Here is a 27,133-nt window from a genome sequence, read left to right as displayed (position 1 = left end):
GTGAATGTGAATTCTTTACCTCTTTTTGTAGTTTGGAAGAAATGCATTGAAATACTGATATTTGCTTTCTTGAAAGAAATACATTGAAGTTTTAATATTTGCGAAAGGATTTAACGAATAGTGAACGAGGATTTAATGCAAGGTGAGAAATACATTATGAAATATGATCTCTCAGAAATACATGCATCACGATCACAATGGACTGAATAATCTAAGTGAGCCGGAAATGAAATCCATACGTATATTTGCTACCACAATTTTCGTTAGGATAATGTTATCGACATGTTCTCCCGTAATAATAGGATCGCAGTGCCTATGTAATTCATTTTGGAAAACCCTAACATAAAACAGAAACGAATTCAAATCTTTCCATATTTATACCCTTCGCCAACATGTTTGCAACACCCAGAAGAAGACAAGATAGACACATGGTGTTTTTGGCAATAATGCTGGCCCCTAAGTCGATATAGCCATGTTCATCTGTCTGTGACCACATTTTTGGGATCAAAGTCTAGATTGCAGTCTCCGATCGACTTCAAATTTGGCACAAATATGTCTTTTGGGTCATAATATAACCCTATTGGAAGAAATCGGTTCAGATTAAGATATAGCCCCCATATATATCTTTCGCCCGATATGCATTTATATGGCCCTAGAAGCGAGAGTTTTAAGGCCAACGTTTTACCCCAATACATTCATGCCAAATTTTGTTGAAATCGGTTCAGATTTAAATATAGCTCCTATATATATCTTTCGCCCAATATAGATTCATATGACCACGGAGACCAAAGTTTTTCTGCAAACATTTTGAAATTTTACACAGAGAGTACAATTAGGTTAGGTTAGGTTAGGTGGCAGCCCGATGTATCAGGCTCACTTAGACTATTCAGTCCATTGTGATACCACATTGGTGAACTTCTCTCTTATCACTGAGTGCTGCCCGATTCCATGTTAAGCTCAATGACAAGGGACCTCCTTTTTATAGCCAAGTCCGAACGGCGTTCCACATTGCTGTGAAACCACTTAGAGAAGCTTTGAAACCCTCAGAAATGTCACCAGCATTACTGAGGTGGGATAATCCACCGCTGAAAAACTTTTTGGTGTTCGGTCGAACTAGGAATCGAACCCACGACCTTGTGTATGCAAGGCGGGCATGCTAACCATTGTACCACGGTGGCTCCCGAGAGTACAATTAACATTTTAGCAAGTGTGCCAAATTTTATCAAAATCGGCTCAGGTTTAGACAAAGCGCACATATGTATATATGTACCCATATTTTCCGTGTTAATCCGTCACTGGTAAGAAGAATCTTGTATAAATTTGATACAAATTTGCCTATACCTTTAATACATACCAAACAACCGATAAATCATATACACACTTTTGTGAAATTGCATAAAAATTATTTTAAATTTATATATTTCCCATCTTTTTTACTAATATTGTGCTTCGCCTTAGAGAATTTCCCGATTTAAATTTCAAGTCTATAGATTTTGTAGAAGTCTAACAAATGTTGTCCAGGCCGGGTCAGACTTAAATATAAAAATAAAATTAACCTTTATACAAATTCGAAATTGATACAATGTATATCTACAGGTTATAATTTAGTCAGCCCCGCCCGACTTAAGACTTTCCTTACTTGTTTATTCTTACAATTTCGTTGAATTGAATTATAATTTAGTTAGCCCCGCCCAATTTCCTTGGATTGAAAATAAAATGGTCGGACTTTTTATAAACTGTAAAAAAATATATTCAAATAGTCATATAATACTTAGATTTTAATAATTAACAAATGCTATAAGTTATCTTAAAAATATTGAATCCATGGGTATTTTTTCGAAAAGTCGATTCGAGAGTTCTCTAAAAATTTTTCCAAAGCTTTTTGCATATCCAACTTTTAGTTCATTGAAAACAGTCTCCCAATTGTCATTTAAAAACCGATTCATTGTTTGCGAAAGCAGTGCATCGTTGAAAAGATTTTCGAAATGCATATAGACGCGTTTTGGGTCAAATGTAACACGGTATTCTTTGAGGCGCATATATGGAACTCCGTCTTTCTCGAAGGGTTCGCCAATTAATCGATGCTCGATTTTGGTATTTATTAGAGTAATGTTTGCCCGTCCATTTCCAGTAATGGGTAGTAATAGTATACGGCCAGACATTTCGTAATCCCCAAGCATTTGTATGCGGTCGGTAACACTGTCGCATATGATAAGGTATTTATCTAAATCAGTTCTATAAATAAAGTGGACAGAAAATTGAAAGAATTATTACAGTATTATGGTTTGCATAATAATTTACCTATATCTGTGTATTTTGCTCGTTGATATCATGTCTGTCACCATAACGTTCTTCAGTGTTTGTCTAAGATTAATAGGAGCGGTGCCGGCATCTATGACCAACGATTTAACATGCAAGGGTTCTAGTGCTGGAATCTCAAACTCTTTATTGCCTGAAAAAATAACAAACGACAACCTTCAATTCGTGCATATGTATTTATTTTTTTTAAGTATGTTTCATTTTATGCAGTTTTTTTACATACACGATATTTGTATTTTATTTACAATAATATTTTACCCGTTTTTAATATCTGTATAGCCTTATTGACAGCATCCACAAGACATTTATCAAAGTTTGCATCTCGTTTGCATTTGTCGAAAGATTCCGCTGAAATAAATAAAACCAAAACGTGATACACATTTCTAAAAATTGTTTAAAAACAGCAATATACAATGATAAAGTTGAAATTTATATATGGGTGTCGTACTGATATTAGATTATCTTTCTATTCAAGTTTATTATTGATCTTTATGATACTAAAAATTTCTTTGTTTCTTTTGATAATTTGGCGTAGGCATAATTCCACCCTTTGTATATGGATCCTGCGATTTTAATAGTATTATTCTCCTTCTACAGTGCTTCCAACTTGTTTTTTTTAGAATTCATTTATAGAAATACTTGAGACTAGACAATTTTTCTTATAGTTTGAACCAGTTAATTGATGAAAATAGATGTTGAGTTTCGCCACTAGTCTACCCTAGAAACTTTAAAGTAAATAAAAAAATTTAAGTAAATTTAAACCTTAAGTAATTTAAATGTAATGGACTTAGTAAGTCATACGTAAATTATTTTTTTTTTCAGTAACAACCCCACCGTTAATTAGGGGAGAAAACACAAGTTAAATTGATTTGCAGAACCAATTTCAATAATATCAAAAGTTGTTTAGTCGAAAAGTAGATTTTCGGCGTTCATATACCTAATGTCGATTCCATTAAGTTACTGACAACTCGTAAACTAGAAAATATGTGTTCTTTATATAAAAATTTGAAATATTAAACCTTAAGTAAAAATTAATAATCTCCACATTAAAATGTAGCCCCTGAAGTTCATATCTATCATAAAATTACTCACTTAATTTATCGCACACTACCGCTAGGTTCGAAGAGATTTAGCAATGTGATCACGATAACGTGGTTTATTTTAGGATCTAGTTTAAAGAAAATTATTATTATTATTTAAAAAAAATTGTTAACATAGGTCAGTTTTGAATAAACTATGAATGAGTGGTAAACTGTGTGCTTGTGGGCTCGCGCGACTGATGCCATTTAAATTATAAATTATTGATATGTATGAGCGGCCAACTAACACACATGACGAATTGGGATGTGTTTTAAATCTTTTTTTTTGGCTAATCGGCTAATCTTTGATAGGTAGCGATACCACTTGACATTGAACAACTAAGAGATGGTATCGGTCTGTCTTTGACTTGATTAAACGAGTTTAAAATAAAAAATATAATGTCTTAACGTACGGATACAACATTTTTGTATTATGTTTATTCTAAATATGGTATAATATTACTTGTATACACGGTGGCATATAAAATATTTAGGCTGTTCAAACGTGTACAAGAACTTGTGTTAAAATAATATTTATGGATGGGGGATTCAAAGGTACGAGTTTCTCGAGTCATTCAATAATTATATGTAAATTATTTGCAAAAGAAAAGAAATTTGCGTTTCTATTGTTTTAAATTTTTAACATTGTTTTTTTTTTTTTTATACAAAAATGATGTAGAACTCGTGAACAAGTGAATGTTTCCAAACATAATTGGTCGGCATGATACCAAATGTTGCATTTGTGGCGTTAGAGCCATATATTTACGAATTATATTAATCTGCATTTGTTTTATGAAAAACTTACAAATAATGCAAACTTGTAAGTAAATAACATTCATACAAAAAACTAGCAAGGTCGTATGAGATTATAGATTAGTAACGGTTGTGCAGAAATATGATTCCGTCCAATTTAAAAACAAATTTCTTCTTAAGAAATCTCCGATCTCTGAATAAATTTAATGCAAAACTATTTTGTATTTTCTGAGTACTTTTTCTTGAAAAAACAATGGTAATTATCTATTGTGGCAATCAATATAAGTCAAAGCTTTGAAGTAGGCACCTTCTTTCTCACGAACGTCCCACAATGTGCGGAGTCCTTATAGAGGCATAAAAATGTCTTGTTGTAATCTTTGTAAACATATTTACACAAAACTTTTATATATTTTTAGCATCCGTGTCTGTACTTATTTCTTCGTCAGATATATTTTTCACAATTCCATTTATTATAATTGCATCACTTTATTTTTTTCTATTTTCAAATTCATGTATTCCTTGGAAACGTATTTATTTCTATGATTTTGAACACCATGCTACTGTTTCGAAATATCTTATGTTTTTTTTTCCATCACATGCATTCACTAGTACGCATAATTATGGAAAACTTACGCAAATCTCTTGCAGCACAGCACAACATACAAAAAACCATGAAAATGGCTGATGTCTGAGAAAATAGTCTATAACGCAAGCGCAGCTCCATATTTTGTTGTTGTGCAAATTGCTTATAATACTGATGTTAATTTGTTGTGTTTAAGAGCTGTTACGCTACTGTTGTGGAAAACGTTCGATTTCTGAAGTAAATATCACTCTTGACGTTACCTATATAATGTGGGGATGCTCTCCGGCCGGGAGCTTTTATACCATTAACACAGCTTGGACATAAACAATTGTATGTATTTGTGAGGCTAATATGCGTGAATACCCTGCAGGGTAGTCTGCCTTATACCAGGTAGATTAAATAGCTTAAGCCAAATACATGCATTTTTGTCGTTGGTGGTGCACACTCATAGAACTAAAGAGTTATTTATTATATATTAGTGGATCGAATGCACCAAATGATGCAGAGCATCAGGTTTTTGCTTCTCGCTTTCGTTTGTGTGTTGTTTTAGATGTTTACATTTGTACATACATAGATATGCTAAAAAGTACACTCTAAAAATTGTTAATCTTTGGTAATAACTATATTTTCGTAGAGAGTGATATGCTACGTTAAGGATTAGACTCTATTAATACTTTAAAGTAAATTTATGAACTTGGCTAGATTTCAATTTCAATTTTTCCATTTGAAACACAAATACGATTATTTTATGGAAATTTATAGAGTAATCCGTTCAAATAACTTTATATGATTTAGAATAACATGATCTGAATGAATAAATAAAATAAGTGGTAAAGCATAATAATTTTGATCTACAAAAAATTTATCTACCGGATATATGGAATAGGTCGCATTTTAAATACCGATCGACACAGAACTACCTCTTTAGTCTAACAAAATTGGGCAATACGTCAGTCCAAATACTTGTTGTCCTAAGAAACAGGTTGCACTCTTTTTAATTAAATGTAAACATAAAATTAATCAATCAAAATAACTAAAATTAATTTGATTGTGTTAAAACTTGGAAAATGGTTTGTGTTACATCTCGTAAAAGTGTCACAAAATAATTTTCTTCAGTGCAAATGCATTCATTCAGATTTATTTAAGCTTTGGCCCATATTTTTACAGGTTTCTTTGTCTTCATATGTTCCGCTAAAAAGCTTGCTAATTTAGAGCTTGTTTGGGCATAGTAAAACTTCAAATCTCAGCAATGTCTAATGAGCCACCATAACTAAACGAGTGATGGAATTTTGTGTTAAAACTTGGCCATTATGCATAACAATACACATACGAACAAACGCATTAATCATGCCTTCTTGATGCTATTTACTCTGAGTGCCCTTCCTTTGAGTTTATTGAACTTGTAAGTCGCTGCCAGGTTCTGTTTACAAACATGGCACAAGACAGGCAAACCGTATCAATTGAACCAACATACTTGTTTGTTGTTGTGTGGGGTTCGATATTGAGCATTACAACTTTAATATTAGGGTAAATGGTATTTCATATATCAATTGTGGTTAAACCATTATCTTTCCAAAAAATATGATATTTTCCACGAATATTAAGCGGCATTAGACACAGGAAATTATTGGAGTTTATGTTTTTATAGATAAGTCAAAACAGATTTAAAAACAAACAAACATTTGAATTACTCAAAAATGTCGGCTTAAATAATGATGCCGATAAAAAACATATATGGCCCATCTCGTTATGTGAATGAATTATGTCAGAAACAAACAAATCTGATGAGTTGTGGACTGTGTCCATTAGTTAATTTGCCTAAGGAACTATTCATAGTTTATTGTTTTCGTTCACTAGATCATTTTTAAAGCATTTCAAATTATTTTGTTTTAACCATATCAATTACTCCACCCTAGTATACATACGCGCGTGCGTAAATGTTGTATGCTGCCTTGGGAAGCGGAAGTAATCAGTACTACTGTAATTGGATATTAAACCTGTAAGTCTGAATTCTTTGTCTACATTTGCGATAATTTGCTGTCTGATATTATTCATTGACTGTCACCACTCGCATCTCCGTTAATATAACATAGGATGTAGTAATAATATAACAATGGTCGAGTAGAATGGAAATATTTATAAAAAAACATGTGAATGTATGTTACCCATGGACATTAGTGTGCCTTCGCCAAGGAATACTAAGGTGACTTTTGAAAGGGTTAATTTAAATTCAGGAATTGGATCATCAATTAATCTCGATTAAAAATAACAACATCTACAAATAAAAAGTTGGCGTAGAAACTGAATCGCATTGCAAAATAATATTTTCCAATGTTGCCAGCATGAATATATTTACCAACGAAATTTCTAATATTTTGGATAGAGGGAATCGGAATTTCCATGAAGAATGTTTATTTATAGTTCCAGAGAATCAAAATCATTTATTAAATTCCGCCATCAAGATCCCAAGGTCCAAACTGATACGCTTAAATTTTGGTAATTTCTTTCTCACATAACAAATTACTATTATTCTTTTCAAGATAATACAAATAATCATTCTTTCTTCTCGCTGAAGCTGTTGCCTTTATCTTAAACAAGTGTCTAGTTGTTTATATGATACATTATTTTCAATTACTTAAATTTTTCCACTATCAAAAGAGGCCAAGGTCGATGATATGAGGCTATATAATAAGAGACCTGAAAAAAGTGTGAGTCATAACTTTTTATGGATTATTCTAACAACAACGCGAATATAGTGGTAACCATATTCCAATAGTATCTCCGACTGCAAAAAGTAGAAACTATTTCTTCCAATGGACTAATCACTAAATTTAAATCGAATATATCTTTATCTGTTGCATTTTTATTTGCATTTCCAATGCGATACTTAATGCCTCGGCATCGTTTAGTATTGTATCAAAAATTCATTTTTTTATTTATATAGTCCAGTGCAGAGAATGAAGCCGACCCATTTTTGTCGGCGGCGGCGGCTTGACGGCTGAGCCGATATAAATTTGTTCACTCGACAGCGGACAATTATCCATTATAAAATCAATTTGAAGTTAATCGAATGGTAATGAGATTAGTTGTACAACCTATCTTTCAAACAAATTTACTTTTCGTTCAAATTTTCTGAGCTAAATTTTTGCTAAATTATTATAGCAGATTAAATATGATTGGTTGTGTTCAAAATTTTGGAAAAAATACGACAATTTAATAAAAAATTTTCTGATTTAAATCGATATTTTTGATTACTTGGCGGCTAAATTTGAGTCGAGATGAGTCGACATATTCGGCGGCGGCGTCGATTGGCAAAAAATGGTCGGCGGCGACTGAAATCGGCGGCGCGACTCGGCGGCTTCATTCTCTGATCCAGTGATACGTTTGATAATTGTTACTCAAGCTTTAGAATATGCTATCCAGCACAAAAATCGGCAATTAAAATAATTATTAAAAAAGTGAATATATGAGAATAATATGCAAGTATAGGCCGTCCATCCAACCATCTTGAAGTCATAGGGTTTTGACCCAAATAAATTTTACAAATATACTTTTCCTGTATTGGTCCCGTTTTTTCTGCCAGCTGATAAAATAGTCCAGGGTTACGACCCAAATGCAAGGAAACTCAATACGATAAAATGCAGTATATGATGCAAAATCTCTTGTAGGGTTTTGACTAAGTTTTCCTTTACATATTTTTGCTGTCTTTAAGTGTGTTTTACTAAAAGCTTCTTGTTTTATTGAAGACCGCCTAAAGGCGAGTTTGGGAATTACAGGGTTAAGCTACTCTTGTAGTTTAGTCAACGCATGGTTTTAAGCTGAAATCAAAACAACAATGATTATTGAAGAGCAAACCAATAATAACAAAACTGAATATATGTAACATATATAGAAAAACAATTAATTAGTTTCTTAAAGTTTTACCATGATAGAGACTTTCTGATGATCTTTTCATCAATAAACATATTGCTTTTGGTTTTTCCGTCTTCAAAGTTGATGCAATTTATTTAAAACAGAGGATAAGTTTGCGCTTGGCTTACATAAGTTTAAAAACGTGCACCGATTTTAACTCTCGAGCGTTAAATATATGCCAGATATTGTAAGATGTAATAACAAAACATGTTTACTTTGGTCAAATAACTAAAACTTAAATTCATACGATTTCTTGCTTTAATCCATTAAAAAATCCATGATTTTGAGTGTAAAACATGCACATTACTTATTTAACATTACTATCTATATTTGACATGAAACCAGCAACGTTACTCATTAAATAAAACAGGAAAGATTTTTTTCTTCAAATATAATATTGTAGCATTCGGTTGAATTTATTTTCGTTTTCTTTTCTTAAATTATAAAGATTCGTTTATCTCTTTATTTGTTGTTTTGTTTACTTTCAGTTTGTTTCTTTATACTTGTATTTGGTATAAGTGATTAAATTAAATTGTAAAAAATAATTGCGCCGTGTTTCGATACCTAAGAGGTTCAACTAAAAGCGGAAAGTATTATACGTAATCACAATAGGCGGGAGAAATATAAAAGAAGGACAAACAATAAATTACCCTAAAAATAAGAGTTGTACAATACATATTTATAAGTAGAAGCGATTTTTTGAAAAAAATTAGCTCTTAATAAGGACATATAATAATCAATAATTTAGTTTGTTGAACAAAACCATAAATATAAACAATTGCAGATAAAATTACAAGCCTTCTATTTTTGTACGAGAAACCAAGTTTTAGAAGGACATTTTTTTCATAATGAATGTATATGTGTGTGTGTGTGTGTTTTCTTCTATATTATCTGTTGTGTATATTCTGCTTTAATTAATTAACCACACAGGGTACGTAGTAAGTTTTGAACATGACATTTGAAATTTGAACTTTACACTTATTTCTTTTTGTTTTTATTGTTGGCACCTCGTGGTGGTGTTAGAGGTCGCCCGGAACTGCCGAAGTTTGGATAGACAAAACGACGTTTGTCGGCTGGCTTCAAAATTTGGAACGAGCACATTAAAGTTTCATCCACTGACATCATAGCACCTGGCAAGCATACAAAATATATGAATAGTAGAATCACAAATGCAAAAGAATTACAATAGTTTTACCTGCATTGTCAAATTCACCACAGTAATTTGGTGCCGAAAATAAAGTGACCAATTGGCGCTTAGCAAAAAATTCATAGCCATCTTCTACTACCTGATGAGCACGACAAATCAAATCAAAATCATGCTTTTGAAGAAATTTTCCCACGATCTATGAGAAATTATAACACATATATTTCGTTTATAGTAGCTACCTAAGCATAAAGTAAAGTTTTTTTAGCTTACCTCAGCACCAAATGTAAAGCTTACACCTCGATCGTTTTCACCCCAACCCATTGTGTCTTTATCAGGATCCGACCAGAGCAAATCGCATAACAGACCCTGATCGGGAACATCTGTCGGTCGCATAATACGTCTTATTTGTTCCATTGTTGTTAGATCAGGACTGAGGCCACCATGACAGCAGAATATTTTTTCATCAACTATGTGTAAAAAAAGATAGAAATTATTATTCTTCAACACTCCAAACATAAGGAAATATTCGTCAATAATTATCATTATAAAAAAAATAAATGGGCAAATAGATATTTTTAGGTCCATAAGAAGTATGAAGAGCCTGAGACTATTACACAGTATACGCTATACCACAATATAAAGTATTTGCTTATTTTAAATTCGGTTGGTCAATATTTAAATGTGGACATCTTTCTGCTCTTGTGCTACAATGGGAGTGAAAGGTATATGGAAATATTGTGGTGTAATATAAATAAATTGATTAAAGCTATAATCAAATTTGAATTACAAGTGAACAATGATATGTATGTACGTTGCGCCTAATTTGAAGAAGATTTTAGATCGCTTGACAAAGAGTACATAATGGCGAAACTAAATAACAAACATAGCCGGCAGAGCAAAATAGTCAGTTGGACCCTTGAAATTATGGTGGGACTTGAACTCACTGGGATAGTTGTGAGTTTTATATAGTTTATATATAGTTTAGCTTTTTATAGTTTAAAATCATAAGATTTGTTAGTAGAGAATATTTGGGGCGCTGATTTATATGGTTATCGACCTTTTAAGAGCATCTGCGTTTTATTTTCGTATTTTCCTCATTGTAATTATATACAGAATGATTTTGTCCATAGATTAACTTACCTATAGCTGCAACGGGCAAGCAATTAAAACAATCTGTAAAGGTTTTCCACAGCTTGATTGTATAACGTCTTTTACACTCATCATAAAAACTAGAATACAAAATTCATCGATTAGATTGAATATTCTCTCAATTTCAAAGTTATAGATTTCAGATTTTTACATAGATGGACCACCCTGCACATAAAAATGCATTTATCATATGAAAAAAGTTCATATGACACTGATGGGCCATCTTGCAAAGACATAACATGGTTAAAACCAAGTTAAGTCTTAGATTTTACTCACCCGTAAATTCTATTAATACTCGCACATTCATGATTACCACGTAGTAGAAAGAAATTTTCAGAATACTTGATTTTATAGGCTAGTAATAAACATATCGTTTCTAAAGACTGTTTTCCGCGATCAACGTAATCACCCAAAAAGAGGTAATTTGATTCTGGGGGAAAGCCGCCATACTCGAAGAGACGTAACAAATCATAGTATTGTCCATGAATATCACCTAAAATGGAGAGATGAATTAATCAGTTGGAAAGGATTATCAATTAGATTGTTTCACATGTACGGATATAGACATAATGTAATGTTACATACATATGCTTTATTAAAAACGAGAATGATTTGTAATGTTAAACGGACTTTGTACAAATCGAACATAAACAAATCTTACTTATGGTTATATAGTATGTAGATCGTATGTGTCGTGCACATCAATCATCTGAGCATCAGTGGCTTTCCTGTAATCTTACATTAAATTTCTAACAGTCACGGAATGTGATTTGAAATCGCGAGTAATTAAACACACACACATATGTATGTACACACATATAGTCCAAGATGAACTATAGGGCCCAAAACTCTTATCTGTGCCAAAGAAAATCGTTCATCATTGCAAAAGACGTTTAATAGATATTAATTTAGCTAGATTTTTTTTTAAGTGGCGATAAATTATGTTTAACTTACCGCATATTTTAAGTGGTGCTTCCAGCTCTAATAGTATAGGCTGCGATAAAAATATTTCTCTGGACTTTAAACACAATCCTCGTATTTCACTTTCCGACAACTGGACATTTTTGCCAGGTCTTGCCCCACGAACTGTACAAAAAAACGGAATATTAAAAACATATTGGAGCCTCATGTGTCAATTATCCAAATTCCATGAGAAGCGAGTGCTTACCTTCCAATAATCTTGATATTATGCTGTCAATATTCATATCTGACATTTCTCGCTGTGCTGTATTCTTCTATAGTGTGCTTCGTCCCTGTGTGGCCCCACTAATGGTGGTTGTGGTGTTATTGCCGCAGGTGTATATTACAAAACAGTATGTACAGGATAAATTAGGGTTTGCCAATATACCTGCTTCACTTGCGTTTTCCAGGATGGTTTCTAATATCGGACTTTATATATTTTTTTTACTTTTTGGTATACCTTAACTTACTACGCACTATTATGTGGTGGAGGGAGGGGGTGTAGGCCTAACGTTAGGCAAGAAAAAGACTTTCCTTAGGTTATTTTCTCACAATAATCACGGACAGGTTATCTCTAAATTGCTAACACAAGCAAAACCCAAATTCCCCTCTTCTTGTGCGCGTATTAAAAAACCAATAGCAATTTGGTCTTATCACTATGCTTTCAATTAATTTCCTCCAAATAATTATACGATGAAATAAAGTCTGAAAGAGGAAATCGATTACGGTATTTAGCCGATTCTCGATGATTTATCATCTCTATCGATAATTCGACTTTTAGCGGTGCACAATGTATTTAGATTTGTTGTAGCTGTAAATAATAAATTTAAGGTCTGCATTGCAAATTGACTTGCTCTATATAGAAATTGATCAATACTCGAAGTCCTGTGAGTCAATAAACAATAGGACAAATTAATTTTTTATATTAATTCACAATAAATTGGCAACATTGTAATCGTCTTAAACCCCTTTCCACACCCATATGGTCTATGTACATCTGCGGAGCATGCTCTCATTCAATGATTACCTTTACTACGATTATTTATTACTGGGATTGTCTCAAAATCCCAGAATCTGGGATTTGCTGAAACGAAGCAAATGCTTTAAGGACAAGCAGCGCATCTAGTGGAAGAAGAAAGTGCACAACTCAACATCCATTCCTTTTTATCAATTAACAGCAACTGTTAACTAAAAATGTGGATAACGGGCAAAAAATGAGTGCAGTCTTGAAAAGTCGACATTTCCAACTAAACAATTTTTTACCAAAATTAAAGAGGTCAAATTTGTCACCACCTCAGTATTAGCGCACCTCAGTAGTAAAGGTGCGATATCGCCTTTTCTAAAGGGTCTGCTAAAAAATAAATTAAATTGCGAAAAATTGGAATTAGTGGTCTAGCAAATAAAAATGCGAAGATTTTTTAAAATGTTACCCAATGGATGTTGAAGAACCGAAAACATTTTTTTTTCTAAATGGATCAATAAACATTGACTGCTAGTGTTCCTTAATTTAAAAGAAAAAAAAATAGATTTAGCAAATACAAGACATATTCATAATTATTAGATTACTCTTTTTGCTTCGCCAGAACTAAACCACACAGAAAAAAATTTTACTGATTCAATCACGAAATTAATTGATCCAAATAATTTTTTAACTGTAATGTCTTCAAACACGAAAATGACAGTATTAATCACAGTCTTAATTTGTGCATAAAAACAACTTGATTACAAATTTTATTGATTTTCATTTCAATTAATTTTTTAATTGGTTCAATCAAAAATTTAATTGATGTTTATTCAATTAATTATACCCTGCGCCATTTTTTAATTAAAAACGTGACTATTTTCAATCATTTTCATAAATTACTTTTCCTATCCCCATTTTCATGAAGCTCCGTTAGTGAAAAGTTAGCTAACGAACTTTTATACCGTTCTATGGACATATCTGTTATCATACCTTCATATTCCATATGCCAGCTAAAAAAATTTTTTCAGTTACTTTCTGTTGACTGACAGTTAAAGCCTAACGGAGTTACCTGTAAATGGCTGTTGTTGTGTTTTAAGTTGTATTGTTAAAATAAATTTTTAATTAAACATTTTAATTTAATTTCAATCATTTTTTACCCGACTTACTCCTCCGACTTATATTAAAAAGTTACGCGCGTCATTGTGCTGTGTGTAAAGAGGCTCATATTCAATCATCTGGCATCTCTAGAAATTGGATCTAAATCCATTTTTAGGAGTATTGAGTATAAATCAACATCTTCCAACTAATAACCCTTTCGTGACACATCGGAAAGGATTATGATGAGAACAAACATTGACTTAAGTTGGCATTGATTTTTAAGTAATCGACAAGCCTCCAATATTTGTGAGATTTTTTTTCCAATAACAAGACGTTAGTATTTGGTGTCATTAATTAAGAACAAATGTTTACTATTAAAATTGGTGGAGAATCGACCATAAAGCGTTCCAACATATGTGAGTATGTAGCAACTGCTCTTTGTTGGAGAATGGAAACTACTTGTAGTAAACAAACTAATAAACCCAAAATATAGGGACTCCAAAATGCATTGACAATCAAATGGAATATTGGAAATGTGTGTTAAATATATCATCATTAAGAGGGTATCTATATTTAACAAAACAATTAGCTTATACATAATGGTTGTGTTGGCATATATGTTTAGATAAGACACATTCGATTGGCTGAGATATGAACCCATCCATATATAGGCTAAGAAATAAGTTTCCTGCCAACAATACGTTTGTCATTGACTGCGTATAGTTGAAAAGGAAAAGTTGCAAGGAGTAATTAAATTTGAAAGCTCCACTATCCACACAAAAAGTGACGGCGGGGGAGAACCAGTAGATGTTTTTACTTTCTAATATTGGCCTGAGAAATTAACAATGATCATAAAATTCATGTATATACAAAAGTACATCAGGGATGATCGAAACAAAATTTCCCCAAAGGTGGGTACTATGTTTGGTTTTTGAGCCGAAATTAGTGAAAAGATGTATTTGGATTGGATGAAATTCTAATCGAAGGAAAACGAACCATAGTTACGATTCATTAAATTATGTATTTGTCCAGTTACTCTAGAGACATTAGTGGATTATTTCAAAATTGTATTAGATAATTCTTTAAATAACTTTCTTAAGCTTGCTAACCGATTTATAATTTTTCAAATGTTCTTGAATTTTGTAATGTTTGGTTTTTATACACATGGTATGCACACTGGTCTCTTGATTTTAACTCTTGAGTATATAGATGGTGGCATTGTGCAATGGATTATTGAGTTTTGTTGATTAGCATCCATGTTTAGTATCATCCAAGGTGGAAGGGTAGCAAAATATATATCCTTTTATTCTTCTCCAATGTATGGTCGAACATGATCTTTTTATTTGATTCATTGGACAATGAACAATCGGTTCTCCCTAATAAAACAAATTTACAAGCATGTGTGTTTGAAGTGTTTCTATTGGGCATGACCGCCAAAGAAAACAAGTCAAACCAGTGCTAATGTACCTGTAACAGTGCTTAGTTGCTGCTATTGGCACTTATGTATATCACATATCCAGTCTGTGTCTTCTACAAGATGTTACTATTGCTAGTATTTTATTATACTATGTCGATGAGTGCAACCCCATATCCCCGCTTAAGCTATCACCATGATCGTACAGCTGTGAGACACAAAAGTTGAAAAGTCTGCTCAATAAACAACAGTTTTATTCCAACATTCAACCGTGTCACGCGAATTTCTCTGTGAGCCAACTGGATTTGACAAAAGTTATTTTTGCAGTCATTTTATCGCTTTGCGACTGAAACTAGAAAATAGTTTCATTCATTCGTTCTTATTCCAGAGACAAAATAAAGCTAGGTAGCGCAAAATAAAAGAGAATATTTAATCAAAGAATCGCTAAATAGTAAGGGTATGTGTTGAATACAAAACTAAAAAAAAAAACAACATCTCCCCAACCACATTCCTAAACAACGACGACTAGACTGGTTGGTATTGGCCATTGTCTTCGTTAACACCTAGAAGTAAGAAAGATTTCTTGTATTTTCCAAGCCATGAATTCCCATTGAAACGATTTGTTTTTAATTTCGAGTTCTTAAGAAAATTTTCTGATATTTTTGTTTTTTACAAAAAGTGTCCAATTGAATGAAAATTTGGCGGTTTTTGGATATTCATTGAAATACATGGAGTTTGTTTGGCACATCACATGTTTTCTCCCTCTCTCACTCCTTTAGACGTCGGTTGGAATGGGAAGGGAGTAGTAATTTACAATTTATTATTCAAGATGACTTGTTTTGAATGGAATTCGAGGCTGTTTTTGTTTTTTCTTTTTCTTTTCTAAATATGAAATCATTAATATGGTACATTTTGAATATTTGTTCTCAGATTTAACAAAAGGTGCGTAACAAAAGGTAGAAAAATGCCACAAACGAACGGTTTACCATCGATTGAGCAAAAACTATTGAGTGTGTTAGCTGGACAAGATTTGGATGATATTACTCAGGAGTTGTGTGATTTTTCTTTAGAAGAACAAAATGCAACCGCCGAGGCTCAGGGTATCCAGCCAACAGCTGCATCTGATTTTGTTCCAGTTTTGGGCAAAACTGTAACCTATATTGTCGCATGTGTTTTGTTCAATGAGAACAACGAAGTCTTGGCTATGCAGGAAGCGAAGCAGTCATGCGCAGGTATGCATGCTACTCTAGAAAGCACAACACAAAAATTAATATATATATATATACTTTCGATGCAAATGGATTTTAGGCAAATGGTATTTACCAGCTGGACGTATGGAAAAAAATGAGACGATATGCGAGGCTGCAGTTAGGGAAGTTTTTGAGGAAACTGGGCTTAACTGTAAAATTACAACACTTTTGGCAATAGAGGCCGCGGGTGGTTCTTGGTTTCGTTTCGTTTTAACTGGTACCGTAACAGGTGGGATTTTAAAGACTCCAGCGCAAGCTGATAGTGAATCATTACAAGCAAAGTGGATCAAAAACATACAAGAACTACCTTTAAGGGCTAACGATATTCTTAACATTGTGGAAATTGGCAAAGCGTATGCTAATCGAGACCAGTCACCATCTCTGTGGCACAATGAAATATTGCCAACAAAATATTCACACCACAAAAATTATTTAAGGGTGGTGGCAGTCATTCGGAAACGTGCAACCAATGCCCTAAATGTGCTAGTGAGCGAAAAGAATGTGCATCACTTCCCAACCGTTGAAGTTCATCCCCAGCGTAGTTTACATTCAACATTGCGAAAATTTATGGTTGAGCTATTTGGTGCAGAATTACCTCAGCATCGTCCCCATGGTATACTAAGTGTTGAGCATTGTCCATCACCTCCACCACATACTACAGATGGCATCTGTTTAAATGTGCTAGTTGTATTTCGTCCTCCTTTGGAAGAAGTTGCCCTAATTGGAAAGTGCACCTGGCATGAACTAAGTAAAACTTTGGAAGAGAAGCTTGGCCGGATACTATCCAGTAAACACTCAACGATTCCCTTGAATGTTATTCGATAAATTGTGATTCTTGACTTATGCCTTATTAAATACCACAATTGTGTATATACTCACTGGATAAAAAAATTGTTATAGATTTCTGTGTATAATATTTGTTCGTTATAAAAAAATGTCACAAATCATCCAAAGAAACGTGATCGCTTATTGGAAGAAGCTTAGCTTAAGCATACAAAGTCAGTGAAAAAAACGAACGAACAAACCCTGCAATACTCGTCGTATCGATCGAATTATTTTCGCTTACATAAATAGTATGTATCGATTTAATTGATAAAAGCCTCTTTATTTCCACAGAGTGTTTTATTATCATTATTATTATTATTATTTTAGAATTATATTGTATTAAGTTTGTGTGTGTATAATTAAAAAACATTAAACTAATAAACTACATAAAAAATTGACATGGTCTTCAATTAAATGCAATTCATTACAGAATTCGGAATAGACTGGTCTTACTCGGCTACATAAATGATACATGAACAATGTAAAAATACATTTAAGTAATAACAAAATGTTGCTAAAACGATATCGAAGTCAATTGGGGAAAAAGGAGAAAGTCAGCAAAATTGGAAAAAGAAGAAATATCTAACTACACAGCACAAGATGATACACAACATGCTTTGTATCTAGCATACATTTGAATGAATGTAGTTGCTCGCCATGGCCAATACACTCGTTTGTTTTGTTTTGTTGTTATTTGCTTTTCTAAATGAATGAACGTTTATATACAAAGGCATCATATAATGACTAGGAGGCAGGTTTTAATCTTTCCAAACTTTGTTGAAAAGGTCCATGAAGGAATCGTATATCATGAATGTGATGGCTACATCTAAGCAGACACGACTAAGACGAGGTACTGTTCCTTTGTAGAATGCACTAAGACCTTCATTCTTCCATATTTTCATTGCACAATCTGCTGTATTCTTATATTTGGCTGCTTCCAAACCTTGCATACGCGTTTTCACCACATCCAAAGGTGTATTGCCGAATACGGAGGCGGCGCCAGCAACAGCACCGAAAGCACCAACCACCAATTTAGGAACATTCTTATTTTTATCATCGCCCTTGTACATATCTTTAAGTGTTTCCATAACGAAGAAACGGATCGCTTGATTTGAACCTTGCTTCAGAATAGTCGGGGTTACACCTTTGTAAATGCCACTTATACCTAGAAAGATGCAAAGCAAAATTAATTGATTTGTTGGTCCCATATTTCGATTGATGAATCTATGAATTCACATTATTTACATCAAACTGCAACGAATTTTTAAAGACATTCTTGAATAAACTTGAATGGTTTTAAGTAAAAAAGTAGTTAACATAAAATAAAGTTCTTTTTCTGCTCAAATTATGTAGTTATTGCTGTATATAAGCATCTGAAACGATTTTTTGTCAAGAAAAATTGTAGACCCATCTTTTATAGAATCGTGATGAGTGTTGGAAAATTTTTGACTAACCCTAAAAGAGTATGCGGCTGCTGAACCATGAATCTAATCTATCGGCCTTATCTGCTTGTCATCGTTCGCAGACTAGTTTTGAACAATATGCAGAAGCTGGGGTTATCATTCTTTATTCGCCACTAAAAGATCTGTCGTATAATTTAAAGAAATTATCGTATCTGATCTATATTTGAGTCTTGTTTAAATTTTCTTGGCGAAAGTGTTTTCCAGAGTTTGTTGGAAATAAAAAGGTAATTTAAATCTATTGGATTAATTGTAGAAATTTTTGGGCGGTTTGAGCACCAATAAGAGCGAAACTAAACGGTAGTATATCTAGTGGAGAATGGAGGTGAATCTCTGGTAGCATTCATTTCATCAATTAATTAATTAAAATCTGGCGGGATCCACAGTGGTAGAATGGTTAGACTTGCAATGCTACTTGTATCAAAAATCAATAAAATTAGACATATGTACCTTCTGATTTTATAATGCACCCTACACCGTGCGCAAAACCTTTGTATTGGGGCTTTGGACTACGCTGGTCATTAATGAATTTCACTTTAATAGTTTCCATGGGTGTGACTGCTACAACAGCTTCACAAACACCGGCACCCAAACCAGCCAGCAGTTTTCCGGATGCGCTTAATTGACCATTTTCATCGGCCATATGACCTCTAAGGGTTTCAAATGCACCAAATCTAAAACAATTGGAATAGCGTTAACATCTATTTACATTACAATTAAGCATATAATATTTACCTCGCTGCAGACTTTGGTATACTACCATAGAGTAGAACACTAAGTCCTCTGTAGAGTCCGAAGAATCCCTTTTGATTGACAGTTTTCTTAATACAATCACCAATTCCATTGTATTGCTTATTGGCACCTTTCTCATCGAGCTGTAACTGGGTTTTTACATACTCAGTTGGATATGTTATGCAAATCTCAATACCTCCAGTAATTCCACCAGCTATTATACCTTTCAGACCCTTACCACCGCCACTAGGGGCAGCGGCGCCTGACTGTGACATCCAGGGCCGTTGGCCGAAGGGATTAACAAAGGCACCCATTGGACGATCCATAATTTATTTTTAATTTTGGAGGCTGAAACATTTGCAAGGATATATTATTACTTAAATGTTACTTATTTGTCGTTGCGGGTTTCGAAGAAGGTAAGCATAACGATTTTTTGTTTGTCTTTGAATTATAAAGAAAGAAGAGTAAAAGAACTACGTGATGTTTTTATGATGACATAACTTTTGCATTTTTGTACTACCGTAGTGTATAGGTTTATCTTTAAATACTAAATAATTCTATATCAGCGAAGCTATCAGTACCGCTAAAATATTTTTGTCAAGTTGCTGTTTTGTTATTGAAAATATTTGTGCATAAAGTTCTATAATTCTTAAATAAAAAAGATTACAAAAACTTTTAAAACGGAAAAGTATAGCATAAGCTCCGTTCGAGAACCCCATAATTTTTGATAATTATCACAAATTTTTACTGGAAGTCGTTCGTTTACATCAAAAAGCCAGCAAAAGAGAGTCAGAGAGAGAGAAAAAATGACAGTTCTAGCTTAAATATTTTGCAAGTTTTTGCTAGAGATTTTTTCTCCAGTAAAATCTTGCAAAACCTACCATTTGTAAGAATCAGCTGTTCATTTTGTAAACAAGTTATTTAAAGATACACTCTTTTTGCTGTGGTCAATGTAAGTTTTAACAAAACTTGTAAGTACCAGTTATAAAACCCCGGACAAATGGAAATTACTACAGAACATTCGATTGGGGATGGTACCCACTCCATAGAAATGCAAGGTAAATACATTAGCTTTTTGAGTTATTACAAAGATAATTATACAAAATAATTAAAGGACCTGCAACTGCTGTGTTAGCCACCGTAATGCTTTTAATGGAATCATCATCATCGGAGAGTGAGGATGAGGAGAATGAAATTATTATACACATGTTAAGAAGGGAAAGCAACATCTTCCATAAAGGCATGGCTATATTCCAAGAAAAAAATAGGAGAAATTCGATCAAATCATATATAGAAGAAACAGTTCCAAAATATAATAACGTCGAATTTCGTTCCCACTTTCGAGTTTCACGAGAAATTTATGAATCGCTGACAAATCTCTTTTCCAAATGGCCCCACTATGAAATGCTTCGTTCCGATAAACGAATTCCAGCAAATGTTCAAGTTTTATGTTTTTTATGGTTTGCTGGTCATGAATCTTGCAGTTTTCGAGATCTGTCTGATCGATTCAATATGTCCCTTTCAACAATAAGCGCTATAATAAATAGGGTGTCTTTGTTTTTTAGCAGTTTGAGTCCAGAAATTATACGATGGCCGTCAGATGAAAAGAAGGAGGAATCATCTAAATACTTTGCAGAGAAATGTATGATACCAAAAGCTATAGGTAGAACTTTGTACAGTTTTGTTTTTAAATTATTAATCCAATGTTTCCAATTACAGGTTGTATTGATGGTACCCATGTAGTCATTGACCCACCAAAATCTGGAAAAGATGAATATATTGATAGAAAAGGGAACGTAACAGTTTGCTTACAGGGAATATGTGATGAACGCAATAATTTCATAAATGTATTTGTCGGATATCCTGGATCATGCCACGATAGTTGGGTTCTGAAGAATTCACCAATATATAACAAGTTACCGTCATATTGTGGAGGTTGGACATGTCTACAAGTTTAGACTTTCCTTAATTCTTTATTTTCAGATTATTATTTACTAGGTGATTCAGCATATCCTTGCAATAAATACATCGTTACACCTTACAAGGACAACGGGCATCTTAGAAAGGCTCAAAAAGAGTTCAATATGAAACTGAGTACTGGTAGAATTAAAATTGAACACTCATTTGGAATACTAAAGCAACGATTCCGGCAGTTATACTACTGCAAATTGCGAGGAATGAGAAAACTTTGCCATTTTATAAGAGCCTGCTGTGTTCTTCATAACATTGCTAACGAAGATGGTATGCATTTTGAGCCAACTGCATTCCAGGAAGAGGAAGAAGATTTTATGGATGATTATCCAGATAACGACAACATTTCGCGTGGAGATGACGTGCGAAACGCAATATCAAAATCAATACAAGATGTACTTACTACAAAGAATTAATTTTAATTTATTTAACTTTTAATTATAGCTCTACATTTAAAAATATAGTAAGGTAATCATATCGACTAGAGAATACAGCAATCCCTCGATTTACGTTGTTTCGATTTACGTCGTTAAATTTTTTGTTTTATCTACCTTATATGAATATTGTTTTTAAGAACTCTGAATCCAAATCTGCATTTGTTTTTTTTTCTATCAGCTCGATTTTGCGAGATATACCGTTATGTTCAAAATTAAGACACTTCCGCTATATAAATTGGAATAACTTGAAAACAGTTCAACATATTAAATTAAAAAAAATCAGAAAATCCCTAGCAATATTCTCTTTTAGCCGTCTTTACATTGTTTTTCAATTTTTCAAGTAGTTTTGGAGATATCGTTCAAGGAAAGACGGCTAAAAGAGAACATTGTTAGGGATTTTCTGATTTTTTAATTTAATATGTTGAACTGTTTTCAAGTTATTCCAATTTATGTAGCGAAAGTGCCTTAATTTTGGCCATAACGGTATATCTCGAAAAATCGAGCTGATAGAAAAAAATAAATGCAGATTTGGATTCAGGGACCTCAAATTACTAAAAATTCACTATAAATTTCAATAAAACGAGGGATTACTGTATTTATTTCACATAGAGTAATACTATTTATTTTTATAGAAAGAAACATTGTTTGCACTGTTAATTATTTTTTGTGAATATTTCTATTACAAAGACGAAATAGAAAAAAATAAAAAAATTCATTTACACTGAAAATTATTTTAAAACTATTTCATTTCACTAAATAAAACATATTTTGTAATTTTCATGTTGTATTTTAAATTTTAGAAATATGGTGAAAATACCAAATGTTCATTTTGGTTAACTAAACTGTAAGTTAGAAATTGATAAATTAAATATCTTGGAAGTATTGATAAACAAATTATTTTTTCAATATGTTCACTAGGGTTTCAAGCAAATCCACTTTCTTCTTCTCCAGAGCTTCTTTTCGTTCGGCACGTTCTTCTCTTTGTTTCATACTTTGTTCTAATGTTTGTTGTAGAATTGCATCACTCTCTTCTCTTTTTTTTGCATGTTCTTCAGACATGTCTATGAATTGTTGAAGGGCTGTTTTCCGTTTTCTTGATGATGAACTACATGGATCTTCGAAAAATATAAAAAATATTATAACATGAAAAACCTGGTTAAGTGGACCCAAGACTCAAGTCCGTATTGCTACGGGCTTGCTGGCATTGTGATCTATAAATCTACATCTAAATTGAGAAACAAATTAGTCCTGGACGGTATCGTTTTACTACCAATAAATATTACAATAGAATGATGACGCATGCAAAGAATATGTATCGACATTGAAATTTGTTATAGGATCACATTACACTCAAAATCTACATTTCAGATTTGAAATCTACTTTTTATAAGGCAAATGACAGTTGAATCTAGTAAAAGTGGATTTTGAAATTGTAATGTGAATGAGGTATTAGAATAAATAATAACAAAACGTCATTAACCGAATTATTTTCGAAATAGGACGATTTTTTCCGTGTAAGGCGTACCCTTAAAATTCCAAACGAAATTTTTGTACCTGTTTCAGATAAATTTGGGCCTTCGATGAGTTTTAAATCCGCCGAAGACACTTCCGCTTCACTGTCGAGTACAAAATCTGGATTTATAGACTTTTTTCCTGCAAAAGATCGTCCAATTCGCTGCAAAACGAAAGGACATAATGGTATTAGATTCTTAACAAACATGTGCATGCATTTTTTAATTTACCTTTGATAAGGGCACGTCTGCCTATTCCGACCAGTCTTAGAGTTGTAAAGTTGTGTGCGTTTGTATTTCCGTTCCAAACTGAAATACTTGGTTTCCACTTGTTGAGAATTGAAATTGTATCCAAGTGAACACAATTCTTCTGAAATCTTTATCCACATTTGTTTTTTATTTTTTAGGCTGGCCGATTTTCCCACTTTTGGCCGTAATTCTTTCACTTTGGATATCAAAAATTTTACTGCTGGCTCAATCCACACGGACTTCCCGGCTCCTTCATCGTCGTTGGTGCAAGTGATGACTTCATTTTCAACGTGGAACTCTTGGTGGGGGTAAAGAAAGTCATCTTCACTCTGGGTGAAAACTACTTCCTCAAAACTATCACCAGCAATTTCGTCCACCACATTTTGCTGGTATTCCTCATCTGTAAAATGTCCGAAAGTTACATTTTCTTGAATTTATTTATTTCTTGTATCATACTTACCGAAAGAAATTCTTTTGTATGTTCCCGGTGAGCAAATTACGTCCAATTTTCTTTTATTCATTTTTCTTGGTTTACGTATTTGAAACATAAAATACAATCACCTGATCTGTTTTATTTGCAAGTTTTTACTGGATGGCGTTCGCGTACTTTTTGTGGCAAGAGAGCAAAAACAAAGCAAAGAGAGTAAAAACGGTTTTTACTCTCTTGCTGGTTTTTACTGGATATTTTTTACTGGAAAAGTACGCGAACAAACCTATAGTCACTTCATTATACTTCCAAAAACCAGATTTCAAATGTCATTTGCCTTGTAAAAAAAAGGGATTTCAAATCTACTTTTAGTAGATGTTTGGCCTAATGTGTATGGGCTATAAAGGGGACTTTTTAAGTGTAATGTGAATGAGGTATACAAAATTGTATGCTTCAACGAGTTCTATTTATGCATCGTTCAATATAGCATAATCATAAAGCTGTTTCTTACACATATGTTTTTGGGGCCAAGTTAAGTCTTTAACGTGTCGGGCAGAATGTTGTATGGTACACTCAAGGAATTCTTACAAGAAACGATTGAGCACAACTGTCTTGAAAACCTTTTGGAAGTAGTACTTCGAAAGATGTATTGGTACAATGTATAATACTTTACGTGTTTGATATTTCTCTTTTTTGTGCAGAAAATATTTCCTAGAAGCTCTTTATCCTCTTTATTATTTGATATTAATCAACTATTTTGTCAAAATTAAAGACATCAATCATCGGCTTTTCATAATTGACCAACCAATTGCCCATTGTTTAAGCGAGCGCACCAGTGATTCTGAAAAATAAAAATTAAAGCATATACTGAAGAACTTTGAATAATTTTGGATATTTAATAAATACATTGTTGAAGTAGGTGGATAATATATGTTAATCCCCAAATCCAATTTAAAAATGAAGCAATATTTGCTTGCTAATATAACAAAGTGCAATTTTTTGTAAAAATTCTACGAAATCGTATGCAGTTGGTGGCTACTTTTTGGTCGGCATTGTCTATTGGCAAAACATGACTGCTTTTTTCTTCATTTAGGCTAAATGATTTTGTTTAGCTACATCCGAAATATGGATGTGAATCCTCATCATAAGAAACACTTATTAAAACTTATAAATGTTTTATTGGAATATCGAAGCAACCAACTTCATGTCTAAAATTAACTGTATTCCCACTTTTGCCTTCATTATCACCAGCAAACGTTCACATATGCAAAAGTGTTCAACAGACGCCAACCGATTGGGTAAGGGAAATCATCAGGTGATAATCTTTCTATATGCTCTTATGATAGCGAACTGGGAATAATATAATAATTTATGTATGTATGCACATTAGACTGGTCTTTGAATAATCGTAAAATCTTTTATTGTTTTTTTATATTAATGTCGAGGAATCAGCACTACTGAGAGTAGATAAACAATCACTGAGGAACGTTTTGTTGTTCGCCCGATGGTCTTAGTTATTAATGAATTCGTAAATTTGCATTCAAGGGCCCATCTAATGTCGCCATATTTCTACATGTAGTCGGAACAAATTCCAAAGTAGCATTCTCAATGGGATTAGAAATGAGTTTAGGTACTAACTATACAGCAGATATTCATAAACACATCGAACGTTAGTTGCTGTTTTTATGACGACCACTCGAAGCGCCAGCCAAATACATTAGAAACCCAGTGTAATTAGAAATTTAGTTGTTAGTTCGTAGTAGTTGAACATGTGTATGAATTTCGAAATAATCTCTTCTCTGATAAGACAATACTCTCCAGGGCCAAGATCTGATGCCTTTGCCTATATTCTGCAATTATGTCATAAATAACGATCGTCCATCTCTTGGCAATTTCGTATATGTAGCAGTGTGTTCACGACATCTCTTATATAAGATTTTTTTTGTAAGGAATTGCAAGAGCGCAGGGCAAAAATGCGTATAATTATAATTCCAGTCCTATATTAACATATTGCTGCATATGCCATTGGCCTAATGAACTAAAAAATCTTTGATACACTACTACGTCACGCCTACTCTTCGTATGATCCAATAAGACCATCAGATTTCGAATTCTTATTTAAAGAAAACATAATGGGTATTGTCAATCCCCCCATCCATGATCACGTCAACACTTGGTTTAATTTTCAAATTTTCTTATTTCTACATTCGATATCAAAATTTTAGTTGTTTTGCAATCGTTGTTTGTTTTTAATACGGGGCGACCACCGAAGTAATCATATTGTGTCAATAAGCTACGCGATTTACACCAACCTGGAGTCGAGCGAGGGAAACGCTGTCGAACGATACCAATAAGCAACTAACTAAACCAACCATCATCGCCAATTCAATTCCAATTTCAACGTATTTTGGAGAGGCAAAAACGCCAATGTATTCACTCTCTATTTTTTTTTTTAGCAAACGATCCAACCATCCAGCTAACCAATAACGTATACAAATCTACATACGAACACATATACAATACATAAACATACTTGTACATTGGCGAGGAACGAAGGAAAGTATATAATATGTGTGAACAAATTGAAATGCTTGTTTAGAACTATATGTGTATATTATAAAAAAACTGGATATTCGATACAACTATTTGGGGCAAATTAACATAGCTGAAAGCCATATACTTCTGTGAGTATATCACTCAAGTAGCCATGCCTACGTTGTAAAAATTACGAAGAACGGACTTCCACAAGAAATTTAGTCTGCTTTTAAATATTTATTTTTGTTTTAAGCGGCTAAACGTAGTACCCAAAAATGAATTTATTATTCTAACATAATAAATAAACATAGAGGTCGACAAAAAAATTTAAAAAAATAGTACCCAACTTTAGATTGGG

The 27,133-nt window shown here is 33.0% G+C and overlaps 5 protein-coding genes across 14 annotated transcripts; 1 reads left to right on the top strand and 4 right to left on the bottom strand.

Moving 5' to 3' along the window:
- On the top strand, nt 1-17,851 carry LOC142219965 (8-oxo-dGDP phosphatase NUDT18). 7 transcript variants are annotated; one of them, XM_075288768.1, is made up of 4 exons: nt 14,135-14,380; nt 15,767-15,835; nt 16,309-16,610; nt 16,687-17,851. In XM_075288768.1, the coding sequence occupies exons 3-4, from the start codon at nt 16,343-16,345 to the stop codon at nt 17,451-17,453; spliced, it is 1,035 nt and encodes a 344-aa protein (XP_075144883.1). In that variant the 5' UTR covers nt 14,135-14,380; nt 15,767-15,835; nt 16,309-16,342; the 3' UTR covers nt 17,454-17,851. The 7 variants fall into 7 exon arrangements, with proteins under 7 accessions (XP_075144885.1, XP_075144883.1, XP_075144879.1 ...); XM_075288764.1 differs by having other exon boundaries at nt 15,767-15,947; XM_075288765.1 differs by having other exon boundaries at nt 14,135-14,384; nt 15,767-15,947.
- On the bottom strand, nt 1,727-5,010 carry Jhbp12 (Juvenile hormone binding protein 12). The gene is made up of 4 exons (XM_075308386.1): nt 4,785-5,010; nt 2,578-2,667; nt 2,302-2,452; nt 1,727-2,235 (listed from the first exon to the last, which is right to left on the bottom strand). Exons 1-4 carry the CDS (start codon nt 4,873-4,875, stop codon nt 1,803-1,805), a joined length of 765 nt encoding a protein of 254 aa, XP_075164501.1. The 5' UTR covers nt 4,876-5,010; the 3' UTR covers nt 1,727-1,802.
- Pp1alpha-96A (Protein phosphatase 1alpha at 96A) lies at nt 9,420-12,630 on the bottom strand. Of its 3 annotated transcripts, none has more exons than XM_075288772.1 (8): nt 12,373-12,630; nt 12,111-12,320; nt 11,897-12,028; nt 11,219-11,435; nt 10,934-11,022; nt 10,064-10,260; nt 9,842-9,989; nt 9,420-9,776 (listed from the first exon to the last, which is right to left on the bottom strand). In XM_075288772.1, the coding sequence occupies exons 2-8, from the start codon at nt 12,154-12,156 to the stop codon at nt 9,625-9,627; spliced, it is 981 nt and encodes a 326-aa protein (XP_075144887.1). In that variant the 5' UTR covers nt 12,157-12,320; nt 12,373-12,630; the 3' UTR covers nt 9,420-9,624. The 3 variants fall into 3 exon arrangements, with proteins under 3 accessions (XP_075144887.1, XP_075144888.1, XP_075144886.1); XM_075288773.1 differs by having other exon boundaries at nt 12,380-12,630; XM_075288771.1 differs by having other exon boundaries at nt 12,111-12,630.
- On the bottom strand, nt 17,713-26,692 carry sea (mitochondrial citrate transporter scheggia). Of its 2 annotated transcripts, none has more exons than XM_075288774.1 (4): nt 26,553-26,692; nt 19,649-19,993; nt 19,364-19,587; nt 17,713-18,618 (listed from the first exon to the last, which is right to left on the bottom strand). In XM_075288774.1, exons 2-4 carry the CDS (start codon nt 19,969-19,971, stop codon nt 18,212-18,214), a joined length of 954 nt encoding a protein of 317 aa, XP_075144889.1. In that variant the 5' UTR covers nt 19,972-19,993; nt 26,553-26,692; the 3' UTR covers nt 17,713-18,211. The 2 variants fall into 2 exon arrangements, with proteins under 2 accessions (XP_075144889.1, XP_075144890.1); XM_075288775.1 differs by lacking the exon at nt 26,553-26,692 and adding an exon at nt 25,046-25,081.
- Nucleotides 22,641-24,515, bottom strand: LOC142219968 (uncharacterized). The gene is made up of 4 exons (XM_075288776.1): nt 24,274-24,515; nt 23,796-24,213; nt 23,608-23,728; nt 22,641-23,168 (listed from the first exon to the last, which is right to left on the bottom strand). The coding sequence occupies exons 1-3, from the start codon at nt 24,359-24,361 to the stop codon at nt 23,692-23,694; spliced, it is 543 nt and encodes a 180-aa protein (XP_075144891.1). The 5' UTR covers nt 24,362-24,515; the 3' UTR covers nt 22,641-23,168; nt 23,608-23,691.
- Nucleotides 26,693-27,133: the final 441 nt, after the last annotated feature.

The sequence above is a fragment of the Haematobia irritans genome, chromosome 1 (assembly GCF_050003625.1).
Source record: "Haematobia irritans isolate KBUSLIRL chromosome 1, ASM5000362v1, whole genome shotgun sequence".
Lineage (NCBI taxonomy): Eukaryota > Metazoa > Arthropoda > Insecta > Diptera > Muscidae > Haematobia > Haematobia irritans.
Note: the sequence above shows the minus strand (reverse complement) of the source record. Positions and strands in the feature narration are given on the sequence as shown.

Bases quoted from the DNA above. Each gene is read 5' to 3' on its own strand.
- Jhbp12 (XM_075308386.1), bottom strand. From the start codon at position 4,875: ATGGAGCTGCGCTTGCGTTATAGACTATTTTCTCAGACATCAGCCATT. The intron at 2,668-4,784 runs GTAAGTTTTCCA...TATTTATTTCAG, and splicing joins CTGTGCTGCAAGAGATTTGC to CGGAATCTTTCGACAAATGC. The intron at 2,236-2,301 runs GTAAATTATTAT...CTTTATTTATAG, and splicing joins AGCAAAATACACAGATATAG to AACTGATTTAGATAAATACC.
- Pp1alpha-96A (XM_075288771.1), bottom strand. From the start codon at position 12,156: ATGTCAGATATGAATATTGACAGCATAATATCAAGATTATTGGAAG. The intron at 9,990-10,063 runs GTAAGCTAAAAA...AATTTCTCATAG, and splicing joins GCTTTACATTTGGTGCTGAG to ATCGTGGGAAAATTTCTTCA. The intron at 9,777-9,841 runs GTAAAACTATTG...TATGCTTGCCAG, and splicing joins TGGTGAATTTGACAATGCAG to GTGCTATGATGTCAGTGGAT.
- LOC142219965 (XM_075288770.1), top strand. From the start codon at position 16,343: ATGCCACAAACGAACGGTTTACCATCGATTGAGCAAAAACTATTGAGT. The intron at 16,611-16,686 runs GTATGCATGCTA...AATGGATTTTAG, and splicing joins AGCGAAGCAGTCATGCGCAG to GCAAATGGTATTTACCAGCT.
- sea (XM_075288774.1), bottom strand. From the start codon at position 19,971: ATGGATCGTCCAATGGGTGCCTTTGTTAATCCCTTCGGCCAACGGCCC. The intron at 19,588-19,648 runs GTAAATATTATA...CAATTGTTTTAG, and splicing joins ATACCAAAGTCTGCAGCGAG to ATTTGGTGCATTTGAAACCC. The intron at 18,619-19,363 runs GTACATATGTCT...GCATCTTTCTAG, and splicing joins GTGCATTATAAAATCAGAAG to GTATAAGTGGCATTTACAAA.
- LOC142219968 (XM_075288776.1), bottom strand. From the start codon at position 24,361: ATGTTTCAAATACGTAAACCAAGAAAAATGAATAAAAGAAAATTGGAC. The intron at 24,214-24,273 runs GTAAGTATGATA...GACATTTTACAG, and splicing joins ATACAAAAGAATTTCTTTCG to ATGAGGAATACCAGCAAAAT. The intron at 23,729-23,795 runs GTAAATTAAAAA...TTCGTTTTGCAG, and splicing joins CAGACGTGCCCTTATCAAAG to CGAATTGGACGATCTTTTGC.